The 23,283-nt window shown below is 41.3% G+C and overlaps 1 protein-coding gene across 1 annotated transcript in view; it reads right to left on the bottom strand.

The window, feature by feature from the left end:
• Positions 1-1,363: 1,363 nt before the first annotated feature.
• Positions 1,364-23,283, bottom strand: part of REPS2 (RALBP1 associated Eps domain containing 2) — a 100,499-nt gene continuing 78,579 nt past the window's right edge. Inside the window, exons 15-19 of the mRNA XM_057419438.1 lie at positions 19,630-19,694; positions 7,296-7,379; positions 4,722-4,867; positions 3,359-3,464; positions 1,364-1,946 (exon numbers count right to left, since the gene is read on the bottom strand). Of these exons, the coding sequence (XP_057275421.1) occupies positions 1,878-1,946; positions 3,359-3,464; positions 4,722-4,867; positions 7,296-7,379; positions 19,630-19,694 (470 nt within the window). The 3' untranslated portion in view covers positions 1,364-1,877. The remainder of the gene's footprint in view (positions 1,947-3,358; positions 3,465-4,721; positions 4,868-7,295; positions 7,380-19,629; positions 19,695-23,283) is intronic.

Below are 23,283 nucleotides of genomic sequence, written 5' to 3'. Positions count from 1 at the left end.
CTGCAGTTCTCACATTCTATCATAGACCAGGAATGACTTTCTGAACCCTGGTATGCAACAGCTGCACAGAAGTCCCAACTCCAGAGAAATGGTTTTTGCTTGTCGACATAATGATGTTTAGTTGAATCAAAACCAACATGTTACAAGAACAGATTTTTAGTAACAATTCCGCAAATGCTTATTTTCACCTTCAGAATTCTGGATCCATGTCCCACATCCATATTGCTTTCAGCAAGAATAAGCTGTTTCCTCATCACTTTAAACATTCCCATTGATGTCTGCCTTATCTCTCAACAAAATGTTTAGCTGCTCTGTAGTCCTCTGATATCCCTCTGCAGTCATTCTGTGATACACCCTGAAGGAAGGATACCCAGTTACTTCAAACACACTACTCCTTCCTCTCAGCCCCAGAGCCATCCTGTTGCTTTCTCCCTACAGCTTCACACCAGCAACAGTAAAAACCTTTGCCATCATTTCTGCAAGGCAAACTTGTACACTTAAATCAGGTCAGTGAACAACAGGACATGAAACACCTGCAGCATCACATTTAAGATGGATAACAAGTAAGTTACATTCTTTTGCATTGAAACACACATCGTATCCATGGTGGGAGCAGGGCTGACATCGTTATGCCTGAAGTCACCCCATCTAAGAGTACTGAGCCAGCTTCCATTGCCAGAACTGAGACCGAAGCCAAGGACCACTGCATCCACGGAAAAATCCCCATGGGATTCAGTTTGCCCTGGATCAGCTTAAAAAATAATCATTGCTTCTTCTTTTAGAAAATAGATGGGCATTAGCAGCTTCACCCTATCAGTAGCATCTCCAGCGAGGTACAAAGGAACCTGAATGAAATCCTGTTGTAGAAGGCAATTATTTCCATCACACATTTTATAACCTCATGTATAGCACTTTTGCTATCTTTCTTCTTTTGGAAATACAGTTCTTGTACACATCCTTAGAACAGATCAGCAGCTATTAAGACAAAGCAGACTAATACAAAGGTACATACAATAGCTTTTGTAAAATGCCCCGAATGCATTTTGAACCTCTTGTTAGAAATAGATGGTTAAAAAAAAATAAAGAAGAAAAGCTATAAGTCAGTGATCTCTGACACGCTGAAAGTATGCAGAGACACTGTCAGTTGCAAGCAAGTGATCAAACACTAGTGGAGAAGAAACAGTTATAGCTCAAAACCCACTTTTTTTTTTGTAATTACCAAAATAATTATATTTTTGTATTTTTCACTGTTCTCTGCTATGATTTGAACTTATAAAATACAAGTTTTCTAACATTAAAATACATCCATGATTGCATAATAAACAGTACTAAGAAAATAATTATCTGACATGTGATTGCAGACTCTATGTCTAGTGAGCTTTATTCCTGTAGCATATTGAACTCACAGGAACTCTACCATGATACAATCCTACAGGAACCAGTAGCATCCAATAGCCCGCCTCAGAGAATGAGTTTTAAATGTAAGCAAGAACCCAGAAACGCTGTACCTCTTAATGACCGGGGCAGGAGGTGCTCACAGAACATGTATAAATCAGGAATTCTTTACATAAATAAAATACTCTCAGGTTATTCTTTTCAGTGATAAACTGCATTTACACGTTAGACTGGGAAGAGGGAGGAAAAAAGGCAAAGCATCCTTCAGCTCAGAAACATCCAGCAGTCAGATATTTATTTTCTGTACCTTCTTCACCTGCAAAGGCAATTGCGTGCTGTGGCGTGAAGGGAGACCCAACAAGCCGGTCCTCCCCACCATCACCAGCTTGGCAGAAACCCTGCTTAGCCCCACCAGGCTCCTCTTCTTGCAAGGCTGCTGGGACACGTGCTCTGCTTTTGCTGCTGCACGGCAGTGAGGGAAGTCACAAGACTGTGACAGGACGTAGCTGCTCCAGCTGCGTTTCCAAGGCAATTCGCTCCTTGTGAACCTCCTGCAGGACGGAGAGATGTGCTGTAACTTCTGGGATGCTCACGTGCCCCACTGCACTCCAGTGAAAAGCATCCAGGCAAACCACTGGCACTGACTGGAGGCTTCAGGCTCTGCTGTGAAGTAATTCTCCTTGTGGTCTCAAAACACTCTACTATTGCCACACTATCACCCTGCACAGCCATCTAGTGTCTCCTCCTTACAGTGGAGCAATACTTGTTTGGACAATCATGGAGAGAAGCAGTCATCCGATACCTTGGGATGAAGGGAAGCTGGCCACAAATGGCTATTTTTACCAAAGAAAATCAGGTTATCTTGAAAATACATTTCCCTCAAAACTGCTTTCTGAGAATTTCTGGTTGACACAACTAATCTCTTTCCTTTTGGAAATGAATGAGACAGCCTTTCTAAGACAACACAGGTTTTGCAATCTACCTCTTTGACAGCTGTGGCAGGAAGATCATGCGCCTCAGTCAGAAACTAACTGTGAAGACTTTGGGGATCAGTGGTTTTTGGGAAAGCCTTTCCTGGTCTCAAGGCTGGCCCTACACTGAGGGACATTCATAAAAACAGCAAAGCCCTGCTCCATCAGAAAGCTTCCAGGCAGCAATATGACTTAAAGGACAAATTCAGTTTCCTGCTCTCATGTGAATTTAGGCAAATCTCTGTCTTTCTGTGCCTCTTCTACGCTGCTGTAAAATACAGGTAACAGCATTGGCCTGCTTTGTGAAGGACAGAGAATACTGAAGATAGTGCATGGAAGCAAATAAGATCTGAGCCAAGGAATGACAGCAATGTGTTGTCATTGTAAGTTTTAATCTCCATGCTTATTTCAATTACTGTCCTATATTTTGCTATGAGTTCACTACAAAGCATCCACCCTGCTTCTCTCTCAGGAGGTCCCTAAAAAGCAGTTAAAAAATTATATTAAATAAAGTTGAATATGCAATCAAACTTTCACACTGACTGAACTGGGGGTTCACCTCTCTTTCCAATCAAGTGCCCATTCACAATATACAAAGAGGAAAAAGCTGTAGCTGATCAAAAACTAAAGCCTGTATTAGCCTTGAACTAAGGCAACAGAAAAATAAGAACTGATATTTAAATTTTTGAGAACAGTGTTCAGCTCTAGGGCCCACAACATATGAAGGATGTGGACCTGTTGGAGTGAGTCCAGAGCAGGGCCACAAAGATGACCAAAGGGCTCTAACTGCCAGTGGAGCTGCAGGCCCATAGGCTTTAACTTTTCCCAGAAAGCCTCATCCAACCCACTCATACAGCATACTTATTCCCTTCCAGAAAGCAGGAAAGTAACGCAGAAGGTCTCATCTGAAAGGATGAACAAGATTCTCTGCTAGAGTTGACACATAACTGATTTTAGAGAGCTTTGTCACCAGTTTTCAATGCATTCCTTACCTTCAGCTGCTGCTGGAGCTCACTGTTCAACCTGGCGAGCACAGCATTGGCTTCCTTGTTTTTGCGTATAGCAGTCTGAATAGCCCTTTTCTGCTTGGAAGACTGTCTGCCAAACAGATAAATACAAAACATTTCAATTAAGAGCCTCAATAGTGGCTGATGCCAGAAGATCAGACATCCATTTTGCATGTCTGTACTCTATACACACTGGACTACAGCTCTAGACACACTGGACTACACTTCAAAGACAAGGTAAAAACTAGAGATTGAAGAGAAGAAAAATGTAACACTGAAATTTATCAGGTAGACTATATGAAAGTAAAATATAGGCTATAAGGTAATAAATTATAGGAAAAACAATTAAAAACAGGGCAATATGTCTGTGGTCATTTAAACATTTTAGGAAAGATACAGCGAAAGCAGGATTAAGCTGAAGTGTGAACAATGTTATTATCTTTCTTTGAACCACTAACAGAATATGCACTCCCTAAGCACAAAATAACACTTCAAGAGCATTCTAGGAGTCTTACTACGTATTCCAATCTCCAATTATGCAGCACAGATTCAGTCTACTGATTAACAATTTGCTAAGGGCTGCTCAACTGATCTGGGCAGCTTGGTTTTGTTTCAGACTGAAGCAGATGTCTTTACAAGCTTTTGGTGAAGATGGGCTATAATGTTTGCACACTTTCAGTTGAGGGAGATGTATAGATCCAATAGGGCTTCAAGTGCCTTCATTTACTGTTTGTACAGCCCCTTCTCCACTGCCATTAAATAAATATATAGTGAAATACCTACAAGTCTTTGTTGCTGACATCTTCAACAGCTGTATTTATGACAGCAAACAACAATTTGGCAATCACTGTTTATCACAAGTGGTCTATGGCTCAGCTCATACCAGAGGCGAGCTCATTTCCAATCTGCCTTGTGATGAAGAAATATCACAAAGATATGACCAACATCAAGCACTTCGTGACTCAGTTTCCTGGACATTTCTGTGGTTCTATCTGTCTATATGAATGAGAAAAACTTCAGAAGATATGTGCAAGGAAAAATGCACATCCACAGATCTAAAAGAGATTGTGTGAGAGATGCTGGTTGAACAGCTACGTTTGCTCTTCAGACATGTCTACCACATACAGAGGTAAAACACCTTTGAAGAGGCTATCAATCAAATATTTCCAACTTAAACAGTCACCACAGACTTAGTTTGTGTTTGAGAAGACACATGTAGATGTCAGAGATCTGCATCTTGTGAAGCATTCTCAAAACCAGAACTATTAAGCACAAAATCACGCAAAGAGCAAACCCAGCCATATCAGATCTCATGGCGCAGTTTGACGTGCTTGGTACAGGTTTTTACTTTTGGACTGGGAGGTGAGGCTTGACTGCTGGTGCGGAAGGAGTCGCATTTATAGTGGGAGAAAGCTCAGGGGTCTCCAGCCCCTGTGCCTCTGCCCGGAGCTTCCTGCGGGTGGGTTTGGAAGGCGGCTGAGCAAGAACAACCTCCTGCAAGGAAGAAACATCAAGATTTAGTCAGGCCATATGTGTCCCATCATAAGGCTGGGGAATACTTGTGACACAGAAATTCTTGACAGCTGGCCTACGATTTCATAATTTAAAGAGGTACTGAGCTTAATTCAGATGTAGTAATAGCCTCTCAGGTTTCTGACTTCGAAAAAGGAACAAATAACTCCTGCAACCCCTGAATGAATGAAATGATTATACTGATGTTTTGTCTTCATCTAGATGACAGGCTTTTCAGAACTGGATTGTATAGCTCTGTGTGCAACTTATTACCTCACCCATACAGCATGGAGACTCTGCCTGCTCCCCTCCTCTCTTACATGAATCAACACTGAAAATAACTTAGGAAGACAAATGTATAAAATTATCCATGCAAAATTAACATGCTGGAAGTGTAGAAAGCCAGTTATTTCTCTTGATAAGCTACATCAAAGAAACAGTCTGGTTCTTAGGTAAAAGAAAGTGTCTTGGATTTTTAACAATTCAGTAGTAAGAAGTGTTTTCATTATTTTAAATTAAGACATCCTTTCTTTTGCAATGAGAAGCAGTTTTAATGCCTTATATCTGTTTTAAATCTGAAATATAAATATATCCTTTCCAGTGCATTCTATTATTAGTGCTCTTTTACAAGAAATATAACTATTACTGCCCCATTTCATGAATGAGAAAGCTAAGATTTAAAAGGATGAAGTGACTTGATGAAAGTGTCAGTCACAGACCAGAGACCAAATTTTATTATCACTTCAAGAGTGCACGTTTTACTGGGCCAGACTTTCTTCCTTACATATGTTAATTTAAGAAGAAAAAAAAAAAAAGAAAAAAGAAAAAGGAAGCATTTAATGACTTAGCAATCATAAGGAGAAAACAACAACAAAACCCCAACACTGTAGTAAGCAGCCTCACTCAGCAGAAGAGACTAGTATGAGTGATACAGAATGAAACCAACATAGGACCATCAATAATGAGTATTAGAGGGATTACAATTATTAGAGGAAGTAGAATTATAAGGAAACAAGGGATTTCAACACTAAAAACCAGTTCTGCCATTACTGGAAAAATCTAAAAATACTATTAGATCTTTTGATCAGGATGTCAGCATACCAGCACTGCACAGATCTCAAAGAATATAATACTCTGAAATCCTACGCATATGTGCAGCTCCTGCAGCAAGTGAGGAACTTGCATATGCCTTCAACAACTATACACTGGCTAGAGGCCAAATCCATTACCCCAGTCTGTCATAAACTGCCAAAAACCTAATAAAAAGCATAGGATAAGTCCCTCTTCCATTTCAAATGCAATATTGGAAGAAATACCTAAAAGATCCAATACCTAAAAGCAGAATCCTCCACAAGGGCTCTTTGGCTGGCTGCTGTTGCACCAGCCTGTGGAAGGTGGGTCAGCACTGAGCCAACAACCTGCCTCCTGAGCCTCACAGGCTGGGGTTCTCTGTATTTACGGATCCAGATGGGGTGAGGGCAAGCATGAAGTAGGTGGACCGCAAGTATTTCATTTCCCCAGCAGGGCTGCAAAGCAAGGCAAGGAAGAAGCAGGGCCAGGCTAAAAGTAGCATGCAGTGAGCACAAACAGATCAAGGATGCTGCTTGGAAAGCCCTATCATATATAGGAAATTATGCTGGACATTTGTCTGTGCCCCCCATTAGGGTAAGACGTGCAATAACTCTCCCTGGTCAAAGTACATACTACATACAGCACCTGCCAACGGTTCTTGGTTGGGCTGAGCAAAGGTCTTGCAGGTGCTTCCTGGCTGCCAGAGAGGGGAGGATCTGAGGGCAGATTTGTCAAAACCTGTTCTGCCTGGGACTGGAACATTCCTTCTGGGTGGAAGGAGGCAGTAGGATCGTGCCAAGAGCGGGAAAATGCTCACAGACCACTTTATCCCTAAGCAAGGCCCTCTGAAGAGCGTCACTGCAAGTTACACAAATGTTCATACAAAAACATAGTAGAAACCGCACATCTTGAGCAAATCTCTCCCCGTCTATGTACATTTAGATCCTGATCTCTAGCAAACGGGCGTGTTTACATCAAACCCAAATCCTCAGTAACTGGAAGCAAGAAATGCATCACAAGCGAGATGGGGGTCGAGCATAATCAAACTTTATTTTCTTCCCTATGGCTCCACAAGTCCTTACTGATTTGAAACAAATGGCGAGCTGCCTCTCTTAAAGCACATGCATCAGTGTGTATGTAAAGAGAGCTTTCTTAATGATTTATCTGAGCTGTTGTCACACGCGAACCCAGCTCTCTCTAGTGCCTTGACCTCCAGAGAAGGTAAACATGTAAAATTTGTAACCCCAACCCTCTGTTTAATTGCTTTAAAACTTAAAACAACCACATTTGTTGATGAAGACAAACCACTCCACAATGGTACAATGCGTGCAGGTCTCACCTTTTTTGCTGAACTGTTTTCTTCTGCCTGCACCGGAGGTCTATTCATCTGAGGATGTAATTCAACCTCAGATGGTTGCTCTGTCTGCAACAACAAGTCAGTCATTGCTACACCCAGAAAATGAGTAGCAGTCACATAAAGTCAATGAAAGGAAACGTTATACACAAAAGAAAAGTTATTTTAACAATTCAGCAGCAGGGGAAATGGATTTAGGATGATAGCCGAATGGATGACGTATGTATTTTGCAGATTTCTAATGAAATGGTTTTCTTGTATTTTATAGTGCTAGGAAAACCAGAGAAAAGTTTTTCTGTGAAAAAAACATGTCTCTGTAGATGACCTAATATCCAGAATTTCTTCTAGAGTTACTCTTATGGTCTAAATAATCAGAGAAGAAGAGGTAGATAAAAGCTAGAAAGATCTTGGATGTGGCCTTTCACCTTATTATCTCCTGACAGTGATGAAAATTCATTGGAGTAAGCCTCTGCCTTTGAAGTTTGCAAGTCTAGAGTGAGAAAGTTGGAATTATACCAAAAATCCCAGGAAAGCTTCTGAAAACACAAGTCATAAAAGAAGCCAAATAAGTTTTCCCTCCTTCCTTCTCACCTTTCAAACAGAAACTGAGCTGAATGCTCACCACACAGGTCTACGCTTCTGCAAAAAAAGAACACGCTCCCACTAGCATATCTGACTGAGCAGCAAATTAAAACACAGGGTTGATCCCTTGCTTTGCCTCTCCTGAAATCTTTCCACATCTTTCCATGTCCTTCACCAGGACAGGGCACAGCACATCAGCTAAGGGAGGGCAGCAGGATTTAGAGCTGCCTGCCCTAGGTGTGCAGCAGCAAACACGGTATAAACACTGTGGCTGTTCTGTCCAGAAGGTATGAGCTGGCTCTCCCAGAGGGGAAAGGCAGGCAGGAGCAGGAGGCTGAGGGCAGCCGGCACTGGCAGACTTCTCCTCTTTCCCAACTCCTGCCAAGTTGGAGCCACGCTGACAGCAGCCTCCAGGCAACCCAACGTACTGCTCCCTCCTCAAAAAAGGCACATTTCTCAGAGGTGAAAGCCTGCTTTTAAAACCAAGTTCAGGGTAAAGCACAAACTTTTAAGGGGCCAGCATTACCCAGGGTTTAACCATAAGGCAAACAAAAATGACAGAAAGCACAGAATTTGGCGTACTTTAACAGAAGTTAGAACTATACAGTAAGATGCAGGGGAAACATGGTTCTGTCAGGTTACTGCTGCTCTCCAGCCATATGGCGTTGCACATGTGCACAGAGGAGGGAGATTTGAGATCTTTTTTTTAAGACATATGTAATTCCTTGGGAGAAGAGGAAAAGGTTTTGGCTGACAAGATTTCTCTCCCCCCTTTTTTAAGTATGCTATATCTGTAGTGTTATGTGATGGTTAGAAAAATAAAACCTCACCCTGTAATTTTCCAATATCTTAATATCAATATCCTAAATATTGGGACTTTAATAAGTATTGGATATTGAGATTTGAATTCTAGAAAGCTTTTCATGGGTTGAAGTAATGCTTCTGTAACTAGATTTCTGGTACAAACAGGAGAGTGAAATGGAAAAAGCAATCTTCTTTTTCTGTCTACAAAAATCAAAGACATTTAAAAGTCCACTTAATGCAACAGAGAATTTCTTTATCAGCAAGCTGAATAGCCCACAATCTCCGCAATTTCTACATCCACTTTTTATGTATTTGAAAGAAATGAAGGCCCTAAGCATTGTAACAGTGGCCCGACAAAGTCCACAGGGCTTTCATGAATAATTTGGGGATTGGAAAATTCAAATACCCACAGAGCCACACAATAAATTTGGGCCCAAACAACATCACTTTGACAAATTTAGGGACAGCAAGAGTAAACATAGTCTTTCAGAGAGCCACATAATATACATATTACAAACTCTTCATGGCATAGCTTTACTGCACAAAACAAAGCAGTAACAGAGAAATACAAGAACCAGCTCTTGATGACCCTTCTTGGACAGGGAGCACTAGATATCCCCCTGACCAGCAGTTTCTGATGCTCATGCTCTTGTCAGAATCTACATTACACCTTGCATGAAAAGCAAGAATAGATCAATTTATTCCACAGAATTAAAAAGAATGGAGACCAACTCCATGTTATTTGCATGTAGACAAAATGCAGTTTCTCAAGAACCAATGTGTTTGAACAGTGTAGATGTAACTAAATATCATGGCACTCTACAATGTCAATTGCAAACAAGCTGGAAAATTGAAATGACCATAAGGTAAAGGACCTAGAAAAGAAAAACAAAAACAACTCACAAACTTTTGCAGGAACATCCACATTCTTCCCCCTCCCTTTTTTTTTTTTTTTTTTTTTTTTATGGTCTCATTACAGGAGGATCCTGTTTTAAACCGAAGGGAATTGAAAAGGGGAGGGGGGGAGGGACACATAAACTTTATGTGGAAGCAAATACAAATCAGAGTGCTGATGCCAAAAAGGGCAAGATTTCAAAATTTCCAACGGCTTGACATCACTGTTCCTACTGATGCAAGGCACGTCTTTTCACTAGCTAAGTGCTGTGATGTGGCTGTCAGCCTAACAGCTGTGGCAACCACTGTGCTGCAGGGCTGCAGTACACGCTGCCAGGACATGAGGACAGCAAAGCTCAGCAGCCAGCCAGGCAGGGCATGGCTGGACCAGGCAGGTGGCAAAAATAAATAAGTAGTTAAATTTTAAAAAAAAAAAAAAAAAAGGAAAATAAACCCAAAACCCAACTAGTTCTGGTGATGCAGCTCATGCATAATGAATAAAACCAAGTGACTGCCATGTCCCTAAAGTGCCACCTAGTGGCATGTGCGACAGGCCATTTCTGAGCTCTCTGCTTAGAGGAGAATACTAAAAACTCACTGCATTATTCAGTCTGCAGATTGAGCCTGGTCGGCAAGGTGGGCAGACAGCTGGGCTGGACACAAACCTCTGCTCTTTGGAGTCTCCCTTCCCTGTCATGCAAAGGCCAGGTCTACACATTAATGATATGCCATCAGCTACAAGTTCTCCTCTATGAAAAAATCTCCATTCTTCAGTGCGACATGCCTGAAGATGGACAGGCATTAAACCAGGCAAAAATCTTTTGACTGCAACATACATCAATGCAAAAACGGTTTGCTCATCCAGCTAACCCAACAAGTCCTCCAGCCAAGGCCTTAGAAGCTTTACAAATACATTTGCAAGTTAATGTCTCCCCACATTGGCCCACACAGATTTTTAAAGGAAAAATAGCTCCTGCTTTTAATTTTGGTAGAGATTCTTCACAGATTGCCTTTCCTTCAGTGATTTGGATGCGGGATGAAAGCAAGTCCCTGTGGTCTTCTGGTCATGGATACAGTGAGACTGACTAAAGGGCACTCCACACTCCAGTCTGATCTCCTACAGTAGAGTGTAAGGAAAAGGTAATCCATCAGGAGCAGCTGAGTTGGGTTCCCTTCAGTTCTGCATTGGCTTTATACCATGCTTAGTATAGTATCTGGACAACTCATTTCTCATTCAGAAACTCAGCAATGAACTGTCTCCTTCAATCACAGCAATGTCTTATAGTTTTCCTACATCTTTGATGCTTCTCACCATTATATTAGAGTTTAAAAATCTTCACCACTGGTTTATAAAACTGAAAGGTTATACAATATGCAATATGGTCTTCTGGAAGAAAATTCAGCTAGTAGTGTAAAAGTGCTTCAATGGAAGTTTCTCACTCATGTCCACAGAACTGAGCAAACTACTGGTATAAAAGTGCTGCTGTGCTGGCGAGTACTGCTGGGTCCATATCCAAGGTTTGCAGTAGATGAGCAAAGAATATCCTGCTCATGTGTGCCATCAGCAGGGCAAAAAAACCAGAGTCTGCAGACCAGGACTAAGGGTATCTTGATTTTAGAAAAGTAAGGGGCCACAGAAAAGAGCAAGAGTGTCCTATTCGAAACCTCCTAAAGATCTTCTCTTTGCAAAGACATAAATCCAGTTATTAACAGGCAGTATCTCCTTTTTCCCCACTGCAGTCTTGTATTTTCTAGGAATAGCCATACCCTCCTCATTCTTCCAGGCAGAAGGTAAAACTAGCCAACAAAGTTTCTGTACATCTGCTATGGCCAGACACCAACTTGTGACCTACAGCAAATGGTAAGCATTATGAGAGATAACTCCTCATTGTTAAGGAGAGCATGAGGAAGTCACAAATGCTCATTCTTTCATCACATGACCTTTGACCAGCTATTCATAATCCCTTCACCGCTCCATGCGATGATACTTAACAGTACCTTTTTAAAAGAATACGTAATTCTCACTTAAGCACTAAGTGCTTTGAAAACCTCAGATGAAAGATTTTCATAACTGTAAGACAGCACATTACCTTAACAACTGGTTCTCCACTTATATTTCCAGTTCTTCTGCTTTGCAATGCTGGATTATATGTAGATTTCACATACACTTTTCAAGACAATCTGTCAGTGATCTTCCAGAACAGAAGCTACATGGAGCTTTCATATTTGTGTTATCCAAGAGCCTTTTCTCAAGAGGTGAGGTATATACATTCAGTCTTCCCGCCCCCCCCAATTCAATCTCGCCCACACTTACGCTCCAGGCCAACTTTACACATGGAAATAGTCCCATTGTAGTCAATGGTACTACTCACAGAAATGAAATTATCTCTGTGCATTCACTGGAATAGCCTATAATCATTACCTATACAATGCCACTGCTTAGCTTTGCAAAAAAAAGTATTCAGAACAGCTTATCTGCAAGAAAAAGGAGGATACTAAATACGCTTAATGCTCAGTATGTGCCCACTGCAATCTTCTATCATCTCTATGCAAGTTCATTTATGAGGTATTTTGCTCCTTTCTAAACATTCATATTTTTGCACTAAATGACAATTCCTAAGAAGTCAAGATGTCTCAATTCCAGTTTCTGTGAGTCTTGTGCATCCCACACTGAATCATCATTTCTTTTTATTACTTGTTTCAGAAACTGAAAATGGCAAGATGGAAAGAAAACCCATAGGGATGCAAATGCAACAAGCTGCCAGGGTCTTAGTGTGCTGCCTGCTTTCTCAGTGCTGTGAAGCCCTGAAGTTTTGATAAGCTTTTTCTTTCCCCGAGCTATCTGAGGGCTGGTGATAAGACTGAGGAAAGAGGCAGTAAATACAAACAAATTGCTGCAAAATACAGCCCATTTGCAGGGAAAGAACAGGACCCAGATGGAAGCATTAACAATCTGGTTTAATACTCTGCTTCCACAAAACCAGATTAATGTAAGCTAGAAAGGGGTATGTGCATTCCACTTGAGATAGAAGCATTGGATTCTTAGCTTTTTTGTTGTTATTACAATAAATGTGAAGCCAAATTCAAAAATTGTTACAACACGTTTTAATTAAGGTAGTCACCCTTCTTCTACTCTCCCAGAAACCTCTTCAGAAAGGATTTTATGGCATCCATCAACTACTCCCCAAATTCAATTTTAACTGTGCTACTTTCCACCACTTCTTAAATTGTAATTTATATTGTCTGGCTGGTGTAGATTTAATATATAATTTTCATGAGAGGAAGATAATCCACTTGTACTATATTAAAGTGGCAGATGGCAAAATCTTTCATGTTCTAGAAGACTTTCAGTTCTACTGCAGTTACAGGCTTCTTCAGTACTTGCTGCACTGATTATAGTACGTATGTTATTCTGCAGCCAAGACCATGGAGATGATCAAAAAACTCTCCCTCTTCTTGCACAGTGGTTGTAAATGCAAGATAAGAAAGCATTCATTTAGTTTTATATAAAATGGTTGTCCAGTAGAATACCACCATGTATACAAATAGCATGCTCCCAAAAGCGAATTCTTCATACTTTTTTTTGTTTTGTAATTTCTATTTCTATTACAAAGAAGTTCCTTCCTGTAAAACTCCAGGTGTCCTGCCAGTACTTGAAATTCCTCACATAATTTTACAGAGTAAGACAGTGCCTCAGCTGGATGAATATTTTCTCCAAACAACCTCATAACTGAGAGAGTTGGGCTTGTTCAGCCTGCAGAACAGAAGGTTCTGGGGAGACCTCAGTGCAGCCTTCCAGTATCTAAAGGGGCCTACAAGAAATCTGGAGAGGGACTTTTCACAAGAGCATGTAGTGATAAGACAAGGGGGAATGATGTTAAACTGAAAGAGGGGAGATGTAGATTAGATATGAGGAAGAAGTTCTTCACTATGAGGGTGGTGAGACACTGGCACAGGTTGCCCAGAGAAGCTGTGGCTGCCCCATCCCTGGCAGTGTTCAAGGCCAGGTTGGACAGTGCTTGGAGCAACTGGTCTAGTGGAAGGTGTCCCTGCCCATGGCAGAGGGGTTGGAACTGGATGATCTCTAAGGTCCCTTCCAATCCAAACCTATGATTCTGTGATAACAGAGACAAGCAAGCCCTACCTCATCCTCCATGTATCTCAGCTTTACAGACATTGGTGGTGGGGAAGCAGCCAGACCAGCTCCAAGCACAGAGCCTACAGGTGGCCTCTCAGGAGGCCATGAGGTCCCAGCAGGACAGACAGGAACCCTTCCCCATCTCTCAGCCTCAGTGCTGCAGATCAGCATGGGCATGCATAATCAAAAATGACAGACCCAGACTGAGCATACCCTGTGCTTGTGGGTCTCAGTGGATTCAGCAGAACTTGGAGCCATGTTAGTGAAGACAACTTTTTGAACTGGGTCCCAGTTTCCACTTGCAATTTGGGATGATGAATGGCCAAAAAGCTTCACGGAATTTTGAAGTATCAAGTAACATTTGGAGAGCAGAACATTCAATATGTTAAAAAGAATAATATCTTTGCTTTCCAAAAACACCAGGTGCCTGCGACTGGGCAGGGTGACCCACCCATCATCCCTCACAGCACTTGGTTTCCATGATGACTTCACCAAATCCATAACATGTAATGGTAACGATCACCACTAAACTGACAGCCTAATTCTGAGCTCATGTAACACAGTGAGATTTTACTCTTCAGAGCTGCACTGTACTCAGGATACCTCAATTTGATAATGTTAACAGCTGCCTACCTACTTCACTCCACTTGAACACTTTGCCTTCACCCATAATTTTTTCAGCACCTGTCAAAACTGCCAGTATAGAACCAGTGGGAAAACCAGGTCCCAAAGTCTCCAGAAATAAAAGTCCAGAACAAACCAGTGTGAATTTACAAAATCAACAGGCTTAGAATTTAGAGTCTGGGAAAAGAGACTAGGAACATAAGTTTTTTCAGCCAAGATACACATGTTTTTTTTCCAGTCGCACTGTTTTCAAATGCCCTTATACAGCACGGCCAGGTCTGAAGATACGCCTTCATTATTGCACAGGAAGGTAGTGAAATAGAGTGATTCAAATAAAGGAATGTTGATCTAATTGGGCAGTGTTGCGGACAGTGAGCTGATGTTGGATAAAATCCTAAAGTTATATTTGCTCTTCAGTGTTCATCCATAATTCCTATTAACATAAAGATGCTACTAAATCTACCACAGTAAGCAGCTGTGGTAAACAACTCTGTAGGCCTAAAAGCCGACAGTAATGAAGTATTACTTTGTTTTCCATTTAAAAAAAAACAGAGGCTTAAATGAGATGTGTGTACACATTTGATTCCAGTGGAATGTTATTCATGAGCACCCAAATTTATTTCCTATCTGGAATCTGTGTCACTGCAAATCAGCTACATAGCTATTGCCTTCCTATTGTGATTCTTACTGCCTCCAAGTTACACAAATATTCCATGTACAGCCCTGGATCTACACAAAAGTTTGCGGGCCATCTTTATGACGTTTCTCCTTGATGACTTCAGTTTACTATTAAGTTAGGAACGTGGGATCAGGAAAAATCACCTGAGCCTCTGAATCTAGTCCTCTACAAGCCCAGAGAAAAAAACCCATAGGTATTCCAACAAGCTACAGGTTATCTGTTCTGTATACCATCACTCAGGCTCAGGGGTTGATATAAAACCCTCTAAAAACTTTTTAAAAGCCCCCAGAATTAAAGAAGAGTGGAAAAGCCATAACTATAGCATGTTACGGGAAGTGAGAGAGTTAAAACATTGCCACTGTCCAAAGTCTGTACAACAGCTTGCAGCATGTTAAATATTTGTGGTCCAAAGAAATAGGGAAACTAATGGAGAGAAAATTACCCTTAAATCCAGGCGGCTACTGCAGACTTGCTGTGAGATGTGCTATTAGGGATTACAGAAGGTGTCAGTGAAGTTACACAGGCATATACATAGTAATAAAACGCTTCAAAACGACGTATTATCCCAAACAAAACTCTAGTCTTTGTATAAACCTGTTTCCGTACATAATCTTTTCAAGTGCCCTTTATAGGATTTAGGCAAATCTTAAATTACTTACTTTTCTTAATAGGAAAGCAACATGAACTGAAAATACTAATAAAGCATTTTATACTGCATTTCACAGTATCTTACTGGAAACATCATATGGGCTAGAACTGGGGTTAAAAGATCATAAATTGGAGATAATGGGGTATCCACATTATAGAAACGTGTCTTTTGTCCATCTTTATGAATTCAATTTATTTACAATTACCATAAGGACCTCAGACGAAAGCACTACTGCACCAGATAAATGTCTGTTGAAAGCTCTGAGTAAACCTAGGTACAGTTTGTGGACTGATACAAAGTTGACAGAATGCTGACTTTAGCAATGGAGAAAAATCCCAAGGAGATGGAGCTACCATAGCCTTTTAGAGGCCACCAAGAAGAGGAAAAGAAAATGCAAAGTTAATCCACAAACTCTTTAAAACTCATCATAGAGGTGAGAAGAGATACAGCCACATCTGTAAAGGTGTCTACCCACCAGAGGTGTGGAATGGCACAGGCTGACCACACAGCAACCCAGCACAGAGAAGCCAGCCCCACTGCTATTTCATAGAATCATAGAATAGTTAGGGTTGGAAAGGGCCTTAAGATCATTAGGTTCCAACCCCCCTGCTATAGGCAGGGACACCTCACACTAAACCATGCCACTCAAGGCTTCGTCCAAACTGGCCTTGAACACTGCCAGGGATGGAGCATTCACAACTTCCCTGGGCAACCCATTCCTCTGCCTCACCACCCTCACAATAAAGAACTTCTTCTTATATCCAATCTAAACTTCCCCTGTTTAAGTTTGAACCCGTTACCCCTTGTCCTGTCACTGCAGTCCCTAATGAAGAGTCCCTCCCCAGCATCCCTATAGGCCCCCTTCAGATACTGGAAGGCTGCTATGAGGTCTCCACTCAGCCTTCTCTTCTCCAGGCTGAACAGCCCCAGCTTTCTCAGCCTGTCTTCATATGGGAGGTGCTCCAGTCCTCTGTTCATCCTCGTGGCCCTCCTCTGGACTTGTTCCAACAGTTCCATGTCCTTTTTATGTTGAGAACACCAGAACTGTGCACAATACTCCAGGTGAGGTCTCACGAGAGCAGAGTAGAGGGGCAGGTTCCTCATAAACCAGCCATGTAATCACAGGATCCCAAGATCTGAGCCTCCCACAGTAAGCCTGGGCACCCACTGAGCTCAGGAGTCAAGGGCACAGCAGTATTAGCTTCAAGATTTACTTTGTACTATGCTCACCCAGTGATACAGTCCTCCACCCTCATTCAGCTGACTGAGCTATGGAGGCAGAGTTGGACATAATTTAAGCAGTTTGTGATGTGACTAGAGACATTTGGCACACCCTGAATAAGCAGTGTTTCAGTGTTACCAAGCTTGATTACCTTGGAGGTTCTGACAGGAAAAAGAATGTTTTCCTAAAGGTTGAAGCAAATTCCACTAAAACCAACAGCAATCCAGGACCAAAGTCAAGATGCCATTTCTATGTTGCTATTGATTAAGCTCACAGAAGGACTTCTGCTCCACTGAAATGTAATACCTAGGCCTTGGTACCTCTCTTTTACACACTTTGGCCTTTACATCCCACGAGGCCTTTAATCTCACTCTAAAGAGCCAACTGGTTCAAGCTGCTTCCCAGCCATCTATAGAAAACTGCAGTCCCCAGAAGAAATTATTTCCCTCTCCTCCTCCTCCATCAACTGATTTCCAAAGCTGAGCCAAAATAATCACACCATGAGCGCACTAATATGGTGCACAGCCACCTGAGATGTATGTGGGATTCGCTTCATTTACAAGCTGCATTTGTCATTCACAGTGCTTAACTGCAGGCATATAGCAAAATGATATGGCAATAAAATAGGATTTGCAATAGCATTGCTGAAAAATAAGTTAAACCAGAAATTTAAGAAGAGTTTAGTAAACTCTGAAACAGGAAAAGTTGAAGGTGCAATTTCAGCATCATGACTTTTCTTCAGTTCTTGATCCTGCCTCAGTTTTGAAAGCAGATTCCTCCCTCTAACTTCTTCATGCTCTTTAAATCTAGGGCCCCACTGGACTAATGTAATCCACATGCTTACTTTTGCTTACGTCCTATTCGTAAGGGTCAGCTCAGCTGAATTATGACCACATCACACATACTTCCTTACTGCCTGTTACCTTTATCACAGAAAGGCATGCTTGGAGATAAAATAAGCAATGTGACCAGCAAGGTTTATTATGCTTTCAAGAACCAGTTTTATGTACATTTTTGCTAGATGTCAGAACAAGAATATTTTTATGAGATATTTGATATCTTCAAAAAGCATCAGAAATAAATTGAATAAACATAAGTGATGCATATAAGCAAAGCATCAGCTACATATTCATTACTGAGTAGGTACAGAAGCCACTCTATTTTTTTTCTTTTCTTTCAGAAACCAGATACTTGTATTGGAGAGGACTGGATCAAGAATTTCACGTAAGAATCTTCTTGTGTTTATCAGTTGAAAAAAGGCCTATAATCTGCATGGCTCACTGTAGGATAAGCAGTATTTTCTGGCAAGGAAGATGCTGGACATGAATAAACTAACATCTCTCCTCACTGCCCTGCTAAGGAAACACAAATCTATCTTAGTACAAGAAAACTAACAAGTAGCAGAACCTTTCTTGAAAACAGTGGTTTTACTCCCCCAAGAACAGGATTTGTTATATTCACTGCTTTTCCCAATAGCAGCAAGAGGGCTTGCACTGCACCGAGTTGGCATGCTGTGGCAAGTCCAAGCAGTGGCAGGAGGGCCAGTGTGGGTTGCAGCAACAGCTGCTGCAGGTACAAGGCAGGGAGGCAGTGAGCTTGTTGTGGGATCAGGAGAAGCCAAAGGAAAACACTGTTCTCTATAAAGTGTTAGAGAAAGCAGGAATGTGATAGGTCAAAACAAGGGGCATGTGGTATTAACAGTATGGCTAATGCCATAACAACTTGGAGGAAGCATGCAAGCTCAAAACAAAACACCCTACAGTCCTCAAGGTAGAAACTAGCTGCACTCAGATGCTAAAAAAAGGTTGTGGAGAGAAAAAGAGCTACTAGCTGCTGGTGGAGCTCAGGATGACAACGAGCCTTTTATCATCTCTATTGTAAGCACTGTGCCATAGGAGTTCAACAGCAGACGCTTAAGAGCAGATCCAAAACACAAGTGAAGAATGTTTCTGGCCCGTGGATGGTGTCTCAATAAGTTTTTATATGTAATAGGCAGTTAGCTCCCATATGGCCTTGTTTTCTATTATTGTACTTCACCTAAAGGAATAATACATGAAGCATACTTCTGCCTGAGACTTAAGAGAGCCAAGAACATAAAAAGAACAAGACATTGATCCTCCATCATTTCCTAAAACCTGAAGAAGAATCTGGATTCAGATACACATTCACATGATTGAGTCAATTTACATTGTGCTGTGGTTTTGTCATGTTTTAAAAGCAAACAAACAAAAACTCATCCAAAAGCAAACCAAAAGCACACCACTAATGGTTTGAAACTTGGTAACATCACTGACACTGCATACGCTTCCTTTCAGCGTTACTTTTTAAACCCCTGAGTGAAATAAACTGTTATTTACTGTTATAAACAGCTCCCATAGCAGGTGTCCTCTGAGCAGCTGAAGCTTGAGAACCAAATAGCAGGTATCAAGCCCATGCCTTTCGGGCATAAAACTCTCAGTAGGCTAGCATCAGCACCCTTTAATTTACAGTTTTGTGTAGTGGGTGCATATCAGCTCCACTACAAAGAGATGTAATGAGTGTGTAATTTGACACAGTAACACACCGGGCTAGAAAGACCAATGAAGGAAACTGCAGAGCAGACTGGAGTTGTGCATTAACTTGGAAGCAGGAATAACTGCCATACACAACTCAACTTGTGCTAACCACTGCAACAGTAACACAAGTAAGTGAATAACACACAAAGTATTATTTGTCCTTTGACCATACCTGAGACACAGAAGGTCGAGGGGGCAGCGCAGGTGGTGGTGGTGGCAGCCAGCCAGACCTCACAGCTGAACAGCGAGAAGAAAAAAAAATAAAAAATAAAACCCACATTAATTCTAAATAAAACCAGAATTAGTTTCCATGCTAATTACTATTGAAGAGACCATATTCAATATTTTAATAACAGAAACCAAACTTTATTGAGCAAAACCTTGTTTGAAATGACTTCCTGAGTAGTTGAATGAGTAGTGACTTAATTGCTGTAAAACCCCACAATGTTATGGTAAAACAGCAGAGATGGAAGGCAGTAAGCCACAAAAGCTGTCACTAAAGCAATCCAATTGTAGTTTAAAAAAAAAACAGAAATGTTGTCTACTTGTCCTTGGGACTTTGCTCTTTGCCATTAACAGGGTTTTTTTATAAAGTGATGCTTTAGCATTTGCTCCAATAAAACACACTGTGTGGCAGAGTGCAGGCTTAAAAAGAAAACATCTGCCACGGAATTAATAGGATAAATGCTTAAATGAAGCAAAAAAAAGAAATCCATTTCTTTGGCTTGATGCTTTGTATTTGCATGTTATCACTTACTGGAGGTATTTTAGAGGAAGGAGAAGTAAGGAGAGGAAGACATCCTAATGGTTAGTTCAGGCCCCTCTAACGTAATGCAATGTCCGCTTTTAATTTGAGCCAGCACAAAGGGAGGGCAACAATCATGTAGGTCCAGCCACAATATCTCTGAGTTTCTGTAAAATACCTAAAAAGCACCACAGGAAAAAACTGCAGGACACATGATGGCTTCCAAAGGCATCGGAAGACAGGAAGCTAACACGGAGACAGCAACCAGGAGACCTTAGATGGGTTACCCTCCCCAGGCTCCTGTTGCACTGGGGGCTCTGCACTTAGGTGATTATTTGCATAGCAAAAAAAACCCCAACAATATTAAACTTAGAAATGCCTTTTACCACAATAATGTGAAGCCAGCAATTACATTTATACACTTTTTATTTTTATGCATGTTTTAAAAAGCCACAAAGACCATTATGAACCTTGTAAATGGGCTTATCCATTTACATATGTTATACACCAAGTCTAAAAATGTCTACATCGCTGAAAATATGAAGACAAAACCTATTAACCATTAAGGACAGCAGTGACAGAGTAAAAAATGTGTGGGTGAAAACAGTGATAACAGTCAGATTGGATATATACAGCTCCAAAGAGACTTACAACATATCAGAGTTTTTTAATGCTTTCTGTATATTCATCTCTTAAATAATGAGGCCTAAAATCACTGATCATCTTTTGAATCAAAATGAAGCCTGTTATTACTGTATGCAATGCCAAAGACAATTAAAACCCAACTTAGCTTAAGCAAGGGAGCCACTAACACACCTACAGGTGTAAGAGATTTGAAAAAACATGGTCATTAGTATCCTCTGTCTTGCATTTAATGAGCTCTGTTTTAAGACCACTGCCATAGCAGCATGATGTCATCACTACTTTTCCATCTTTTCTGTGCAACTGATCTTCACAAAGGAACAGTGGAGTAAGAAAACTTCCTTTCCTTTAGTCTGAACTTCAGGTTATTATTTACTTTATCTGAGCACTGGCAACACCAGCTAGTAACTATATTTGAAAACACCATCCAATTCAAACACCAGCACTCTGTATGTCCACGAGCCACACGCCAGAATAGCCAATTAGTAGGTTTGCTCAATATGGCATCTTCAGGAAACCTTGATGGAGCTGTGCTGTGACACTCCATGGAGACTACCTTTGTGCACTTTTCCCTCCCACCACCACCAGTGTTTAGCACTGTGAGGGTTTCATCTCTGCTCTCCAAACAGCTCCAACGTCATGGGGGAGCACAAATCATACACGCTTCCCAACAAGCCCATAGCAGCCCAATCATGGAGTTATGGAGTAGTACATTGCTGCCACTAGCACGGGAGTCCCTGGAAAGTGGCACATGGTATGGGGATCAGAGGTGCTGAGGGCAGGCACTGGCCCCAGCAGCTCCCTTGGCCCTTCTGAATATACACAGTCCCCTCCAGGGCCCTGTAATTTTTGTGTTTGCTGGTTTACTCTGGCAGGACCTCAAAAGCTTTACTGCAAGTGCTGCATCCATTGAGAACTCACCACAGCTTCAGCTCTAGAGGATACAGCACTTACTGTCCTCACTTCCTGATTCTTCAAAACCAGCAATATACCTAGGAAAGCAGCACAGTCTTTATGCACAAAGTCACTGGGCTTGCTGGAAAAGCATCTCCTGAAGTGGCTGCACACACTGTGAAACTCCACAAGTCTCCTGAGATTTGGCCCACAAAATTTCAGAAGTAATTTTTCCATCAGATGGTCAAATTAAAAATTAATAGAAGAAAAATAAATATAAACCACAAAACCCACAAAACCTGCTTCTTCAGCTTTCAAATTACAGTATACATGAATTTAGCATTAAAGAAGTTAGATGCTTGCACCATGCGCATTTGACCCAGTTTCCTCTTTTTAATCCTGCAGAATCTAACTTAAGCTACTCATGAAATATTCATAAAATTCCTGCTGTTGCAGAACATCTTTGGCCTGTTGTTAGAAGGAAATCATACTTATGTGAGCACAATTGCTAAACAAGTTACTTGACTATGAGGACTCACAAAAACTCATACAAAACCTTTTTTCCCCACAGGGCAATAAAACAAAAAAATTAATGGCAAGTGCTGCATGCTTCAGCCTTCTCTAGTGCCATTACCCTAAAAGAGGACACTATTATCAGATACTTACAGATTTTTATGTATATCAGTAGGTGACTTGTACTATCAGGCTATTTCAGAATACCTTCCTCATTACTTTCTGAGAGACTGCCCCTTGCACAGATAGCCTCCTGCCGTTAGAGACAGCATGTTAGCTCTGAAAGCCAACACTAATACGGGAAGGAGGTCTGTTTTTAAAATGAAGGTACACTGTGACCGAGCAGCAAACAGCCAAATGTCCTATTTCAGGTGCATACCCCAGAGCCTGGATAAGCTGCATGCCACTGCTGTTGGAAAACAAGTCTTCACAGGCTGTGCAAAAGCAGAGGCAGCTGGAGGGAGCACAATGAGCCTTGTACAGGTTGATTGTAAGTGAGCAGTCCACTGACATTCAAACCAGGGTGAGTCACATAAAGCAACTCTCAGAGACAGCACTGTAGAAAGGCCATGCAGGTACCAATAGAATAGATTTAAGCATATCCAGCATCCATATCACATGTATTCCTGTAAATGAGAGCATTTTCATGCACTAGTTACTCCCACAATGATAGCGATAACGCTTTTGGTTCAAAAATCATGGCTCTTTACTTAGCATGTTTACACTTTAAGGCAGATTATCTGCATGGAAAGCTTCCAGGACCATTTTTTTCTGCCCTATTTTGGCAATCACAAAGGTCTGATATCACTAACAGGACATCACACTAGATAAAAAAAAGAGAAACAGGTTTTTCCTATCTGAAGCTAGATTAATATTTTAAAACAAACAGCAGGCTGTAATTGTGCACTCTGAGAACAGGCCATGCCATGCTATCTGGCCATGCTGCTCTGCGTTCAGCTTCCCTGGCAGACAACAATCTAAGAAGGGGAGATCAGGGAAAACATAAAATTATCATAGGCCAATCAAACCTAT

The sequence above is a fragment of the Pezoporus wallicus genome, unplaced genomic scaffold, assembly GCF_028554395.1.
Source record: "Pezoporus wallicus isolate ANWC-B61680 ecotype Strahan unplaced genomic scaffold, APGP_CSIRO_Pwel_v1 contig_5767, whole genome shotgun sequence".
Lineage (NCBI taxonomy): Eukaryota > Metazoa > Chordata > Aves > Psittaciformes > Psittacidae > Pezoporus > Pezoporus wallicus.
The sequence above is the reverse complement of the archived record's forward strand: the minus strand, read 5'-3'. Positions and strand labels throughout refer to the sequence as shown.